The sequence below is a fragment of the Nannospalax galili genome, unplaced genomic scaffold (genome assembly GCF_000622305.1).
Source record: "Nannospalax galili isolate Female #2095 unplaced genomic scaffold, S.galili_v1.0 scaffold390, whole genome shotgun sequence".
NCBI classification, from domain to species: domain Eukaryota; kingdom Metazoa; phylum Chordata; class Mammalia; order Rodentia; family Spalacidae; genus Nannospalax; species Nannospalax galili.
In genome coordinates this window covers 5,106,353-5,113,430 of record NW_008330777.1, presented here as the reverse complement: position 1 = coordinate 5,113,430, position 7,078 = coordinate 5,106,353, and the positions used below count along the sequence as shown (strand labels likewise).

Sequence of the window (7,078 nt, the reverse complement as noted above, 5' to 3'; positions counted from 1 at the left end):
CTTTTTGAGTTTTTGATGTAGACACTTAGAATAATAAACTGCCCTCTTAGGACTGTTTTGTTTTTTTAAGTATCCTAGAGGTTTTGTTGTATTGTACTATCATTATTGTTTTGTCCCAGCAATACTTTTATTTTTAATTTTTTGTTTGACCCATCCATCCTGCAGGAGTGTGTTTTTTAATCTCCATGAGTTTGTGTAGTTACTAGGGTTTATTTTGCTGTTTATTTTATTGCATTGTGCATTGTAGAATGCATGGAAATAATCCATTTCTTTTATAACTGTTGAGGTTTGTTTTGTGCACCAGCATGTGGTCAATTTAAAAGAAACTTCCATGGGGTGCTGAATAGAAAGTGTATTCTTTGGTGCTTAGGTGGACTATTAACTAGTTGTCTGTTAGGTCCATTTGACAATTTGACCTTCAGTATCATTGAATTCAGTTGTCTCTGATAATTTTTATCCAGTTGATCTGTCTATTGGAGACAGTGGGGTATTGAAGTCCCCTAGTATTATGGAGTTGGGGTTAATCCGTGTCTTTTATTTATTTATTTTTTTGTCTATTTGAGACAGAGTCTCCCTGCAACCCCAGCTGTCCTAGAACTCACTATATAGACCAGACTGGCCTTGAACTCACAGATATCTGGAGATCGTCCTGCCTCTGCCTCCCCAGTGCTGTGACTAAAGACATGCACCACACACCTGGCTATGTCTTCAAGTTTTGTAGTGCTGTTTTTATGAAGTTGAGTGCACCAGAGTTTGGTGCATATAGGTTCATGATTGTTGTAGCTTCTTGGTCAATTTTACCTATGATCAGAAGGAAATGACCCTCTTTATGTCTTCTGATTAGTTTTAATTTGAAGTCTATTTTGTCTGATATCAGAATTGCAACCCCTGATTATTTCTTAGTACTATTTCTTAGTCTACTTTGTCAGAGATCAGAATTGTAATCCCTGATTATTCCTTAGTGCTATTTACTTAGAATATTTTTCTATCCTTTCATCCTAAGGCAATGCCTAGCCTTGAAGTTGAGTACATTGTATTTCTTTAAAGGATTTATAAATCCTAGAATTGCTCTCATTATTAAGATATACTTAGAATGCTTCTTTACCTGGCTGTTTATTAGTCATTCTTCAATACACAGGCAAGGGAGGGAAAAAGGAATCCCCGGAAAAGTCTGTGTTAATCTCCCTTCATTAGCACATGTTGGGCATGTCTCAGATATGGGACCATAGTTCATTCATTTACCTTCACCAACACATAGTAAACTCTCCAAGGACAAGTTTTCCTTTCACTTATCTTTGTGTCCTGTGCCAAGTACAGAGTTCCCAAGCTTTCAATAATAATTGTGAATTTAAACCAAATTTCTCAATAATACTCAGAAATGAGTATTTCTTTACTCTTACTATTTTATTATTTCAAACCAAAGTGACATGTAATACCTTATTCAGGAGACTCATTCCATGGAATTGTGTCTATTCTTGAATGCTTATCTCTGATTATTTCAGTAAGATTTAGACTATGCCAAGTGTATGCATATATAGCCCCTTTCTATTTTTGATGCTGTTTAATATTCATGGAGCTGAAGTCCACATTGCCACATAGCTTACCCTGGGTTACAAGTGTTAGAGTCACAAAGAAAGTCAGTTCTGCCTGATTGCAGAACATTTCTCTTCCACTATATCAAAGTGACTTTATAAAGAGTATAAAGAAAGAAAATAGAAATAATTCTTGTTCATTTTACTATATTTTAATGGTATATTTGAATTTAATTCACTTCTTTTTGCCAATAATATTTGAAGTATAACTCTAAATAATATGTCATAAGATTAGAATTTTAAATAAATGAAAATAAGTTATACCTCAAATTAAGAATACATATAAAATATATAGCACTTGAATAATTTATAAAGTTAAGATTCTTCCTCTAGAAAAATAAATGCTTTCAATCTTTCAATTTCTATTAACAGTGTTTTATTAAAATTTTATAGTTTGTAGATTGACTGTCAGAATACATCATTAAAATGTTCATCTGTTAAAATGAATGTTTTTGCCTATTTACTCTAAAATCACAACATAAAAACAAAAGCTTTAACTAATGGTTTTTAGAGTTCTAATATCTAATCAATCTCACAAGAAGTATATAGGCAAAGCCTTACTCTATGCCACCTCTCAGAGAACTTTCAATATATACCTCTTAAGAATGCCTCATTTTGGGGTTCTTCTGTCATACACTGCTTACACGTGTTTTCTATTGCTTTGAAAATGGATCACCTAGCAAAGGATTTTAGTCAAACTTCCAACTTCTTCCATACCATAGGGCTTCCTTCTTAGCAGTGCTAACAATATGACTCTTACCATTACTGGCTAAAAAATTTTAAGTGTTATGTCTTCAATTTCACATAAAATCTGCCTTCATGAGCTCACCTCCCCATTTTCGGACAAAACAGTCACTTTCTCTCTAATAAATGACTTTTATCCCTTCTTGCCTTATATCTTGATTGCCATTGTTTATGGATCCTATTATCACATTCTCCTCACATAGCATAATCTTAGTGGAGATCTAACTCAAAAGAGGTAACCCCTACCTGGCACTGGGATTTTTACTCTCCCAAACATTACATTCTATTGTACTTTGTTACCTTCCAGAATTTGACAGTAATACCTTATTGTTGAGGTCTTATTGGAGACATCAAGTTGGTGTGGACTTGGGCCTGGAAGCTTCATCCTGACTGACTAGCTTTCACAATCCTGGAAGGTTCTATGCATGCTACCAGGGAAGAAAAGTCATTGACAGTCTTATCTAGCTATGACTCCTTTAAGGTACAATAACAACTAGCCTGGCAAGATATGCCCACTGATGCAATAGTTGCATGAATATTATGGAAGTAACCAAACACTTTCTGATTAGATTTAAAGCCCTCTCTACAAGATGGATGTATGCCTAATATTATCAACTGGGCCAAAACCCCATTGCTGGCTAGGTCATAGGCCCTAGGGTTGAACCTAATTACTATTATTCTGACAAATAAACATAGTAATAAAGTGACTTCTAATGACTTATTTATTGCTATGCACACATATTAGTGTACCCCTCAACCATCATCAGAGAAGACTTGGGTTTTTTTTTTCTTTTATATTTTTGTTTTCACTTCCTTGTTTTATTTTATTTTATTTTATTTGCAGTAGATGGCATTAATAATACAGAGATCCACAACCAGTCAACATGCAGAGAATAAGAATATTCAACTATAAATGGAACATCTATATCACACCCTATCCTTCAAGGCTCAAGAACCATTGAGGAAGAGGGGACAGAAAGATTGTAAGAACCAGAGGAAGTAGATGTATATACCATCTTTAGCAAAACAATATTTGCTGAACATGATACCACAGCCACACACATGAAATCAGTCTATGACCACATACATGAAACTTGCACAAACTCGTTAACCAAACTCCCAGCAGGGATTCAGGAGAGACTTATGAAGTCCCACCTCTATCTGAGGAGCTATTGGCAATTGACGGCTACTGGGAGAGTCAGTTTTCTTTGGGGATATGTGCCCTAAGAGGCTACCATGTGTCAATACCCAAGAACCTACAGGCATCACTACACTGACTCACTGGGTAGCGAGCAGGGGGTGGGGTGAGGCATTTGGAAGGGAATTATGATGAAGAGGTTAAGGAGGAAATTAGAAGGGAGGGAATGCGGATGGATTTGATCCAAATATATGCATATAAAAATGTGAAATAAAATATTTTTTAGAAGATCTGACTCAACTATCACCATTTTCCATAAGCCTTTACACACACACACACACACACACACACACACACACACACACACACAATGTCCCTACTTCCAGATTAGTAGTCTGCAACTATTTCTGTAACATTGGACTGGGACACAGACATCCCTGTTCTTTGATTTATTGTCTCTGACTTCTTCAGTGCTACAAAAGCAGAGCTGAGTGACTGCACCAGAGACAAGGTGACATACAATCCTGAAATATTTACTATGCAGCCACTTATAATAAATGTTTTTTTATCTCTGCTACATTTTTAAATGGCTAAAAGTTTTTAAATGAGGCCCATAAACCAAAAACTCTGCTGTGTCTTACTGTGAATATTTCAATAATCCTTCCCAATAAATTTATGACATTTGCTATCTTATTAACACCTTCAAATATGTGAGCCCTCATTCCCCAAACAATCCCTCTGAGATACAGGGCTTTATAGCTTTTAAAATTAGCTATGTGTCTATCTCAATCACAACCATTTGCAGCATACTTCCAAGGAAAGTTTCAGGCGCATGGTGATTAACAAGCATGTTGAGTGAGTAAAGTAGTTATCAGACAATTTTCTCATATGTCTTATATACCCCAGTATATAAGACACTGTGAGAAACAGATTCATTGTCTCATATTTTATATCCTCCAAACACCTTGTAGATTGCCTTTTGCGTAGAACTGACTCACAAATCAATCTTTGATGAACAGATACGTGCCAAGAAAAACTAAATTTGAGCAGCCCATTTGAAAGGTAGATAGAAATGCAAGATATGGACATAGTATATGTCACTACATAACTTGACAACCCCAAAGGAAGCACTTACCTTTGCATGGTCAATGCGGGTACTTAGTTCTTTAGATGCAAATCCCCCAAATATGAGGCTGTGGATGGCCCCTATCCTTGCACATGCCAGCATGGCATAAATTGCTTGTGGGATCATGGGCATGTAGATGACCACAGTGTCACCTTTTTTGATGCCCTGCTTGACCAAAACACCAGCCAGCTTAGAGACCTGTTACAAAAAAAAAATCATTAGATCTATATTATTTCACTAAACTTGAAGTCAAAGTAGTAAAACTGGAAAGTGGTCATCCCTCTTATAGTGAATTAAGGAAGCTTAAGGAACACATAATCAATGACGATGATAATGGTTTAGATATATGGTAATAACAATAGTATATCAGGATTGTAACTTATTATACATGAAGATTTACAAACGTGTCAAATGAACTTCATGACTTAGGTTTGCTTACTAATTCATCGTGCAATATATTTACTGAACTATCATATCTAAATTGATATTTATAATTGGTAACACACATTGAAAATGAAAAATAGATGTGTCCTTATAGAATTTGTATTTTAAAGAGCTAATCTTTCAAGAAAAATGGAAAGTAAAATAGTTAATAAAATTAGATACATGATTGGTTGTGAACAGATAAAGATTTGAGAGAACACAAATAATCAGATTTTTACTATATTGTTATCCCCATTTATAATATAAAGTAATTGCGACTCAGGGGTAATATATGCTTAATCAAACATCAGACCACTAGGAAATGGAATAGCCATGAAACTATCACAGGTTTATTGACCACATATTCTTTGTTCTTTCTAATGTCCCAAACCAATTTTTTTCTTTATACTTTTCATACTAAGTATTTATATTAAATAATTTAATAATAATATCCTTTTGGACCAAGTACACAAACTTCTTTTCACTTTTGTCGTGTGTTTTGGAATTAGACATAAAAATGTCTTTTCTCCTAACATGTGATTTGCAATTTCTAGTAAAAAAAAAACAAAACAGATCATAAGCCCACATACAACATCATTTTCTGCAAAAAACCTTTCCACAGTCAGGCTATGGGAATTATACCCAGATTAAGTGTAAGTACTTCAGTATTCCAGCATTTAAAAACACGTTTTTTCACTTAAAATGTCTATTGCTAAAAAAAAAAAAAAAGAACAATGTGCGGTCTTCTCTGTGAGATCGAGGCTAGCCTGGTCTACATAGAAAGTTCCAGGCCAGTTGGGGCTACAGGGAGACCCTGCCTCACACACACACACACACACACACACACACTCACACACACACACACACACACAGAGAGACACAGACACATAATTATCTAGTATTTCAGATCAGTGGATAAAATAAGGCAGAAATCTCTTCTCTGTAGTTATTTTTGGCAGAAGGAATACTTGCAATAAACAAAAAGCACATGATTGCATATTGTATTTAAAGACAATCAATCCATGAAAAAAGAAGCAGAGCAGAACGGATTGGGAGTGTAAGGGAAAGATTCGGTGTAACTGTCAATGAGACAATCAGGAGAGACATCCCTAAAGAAGTGACATTTTAACCAACTTAAAATTTGTTGCAAATCAGTGGGCATCTGGGATTATACTGTTTAAGACAGTGGGAGCCAGAGGAGGTCCCAGAGTCAATATGTCTGTAGGGTCCATCAGGCAACGGCAAAGACTACGGCTGGCCTTTGAAACTGAACAGAGGAGGCTTGAGAGAAGGAATTGGGCCACAGAGCACTATGTGATTTTTTTCATTTCTCTTCTTCTTCTGAAGAAGTTCAAAGAATTCTGAATCCTGCCATTTATTCCTCTATCTTTTTATTTACTTTATCTGTGTAAAGGAAGATCAATGTGGTCAAGGTTAAGACCCTGGTAAAAGAGAAAGGAAGTTCTCAGTGTTCTATTCTTCCAGTTCTTCCAAACTTTATAACTAAGAGCTGTCCAGCAAAACATTATAAGAAGAATAAATGAAGGAAATATAAACCACAAACTTAAATTCTATATGTAGCTCAAGAATGAAAATAAACAATGGAGATTTATAGCCAAATATGTCAGTGTGCCATGTCATAACATTGCCCATATCTCACTTAGTGTACAGTTTACAGTTCCTAGAGAGACCAAGGGGGATAAAACTTATTGAAATATTTAACATTATCATTTTGAATAGTGTCTGTTACAGAATTAAAATACTTTTAAAATAAAACCTAATCCATAAGTGATGCAGTCATTATATTCCTGTCTCACTCAAGATGTTGCTGGAAGACATCTTCAACTTTTCTGTCCTTCAAAAGAAATGAGATCAAGAGAACTTCAAGGCCTTCTTTTTGTAAACTTAGAACACCAAAGGTTAAGTCTTTGGTCAAATGTCTCCCCTAAAAGTGTTTCAGCTGGGGTCAGGTCAGATGTTTAAAAAAGAGGTAGCAAGTATTAAATATGTTGTTTCATATTTTTATTGTTTCTGTATGATTTAGTGTGACCTTCA

The 7,078-nt window shown here is 35.2% G+C and overlaps 1 protein-coding gene across 2 annotated transcripts in view; it reads right to left on the bottom strand.

Moving 5' to 3' along the window:
- The window catches only part of Acss3 (acyl-CoA synthetase short chain family member 3), a 169,600-nt gene that overhangs the window by 113,244 nt on the left and 49,278 nt on the right, over positions 1–7,078 (bottom strand). For both annotated transcript variants that reach the window (XM_008852196.3, XM_029555689.1), the window contains exon 3: positions 4,610–4,798. In XM_008852196.3, the coding sequence (XP_008850418.1) occupies positions 4,610–4,798 (189 nt within the window). The remainder of the gene's footprint in view (positions 1–4,609; positions 4,799–7,078) is intronic.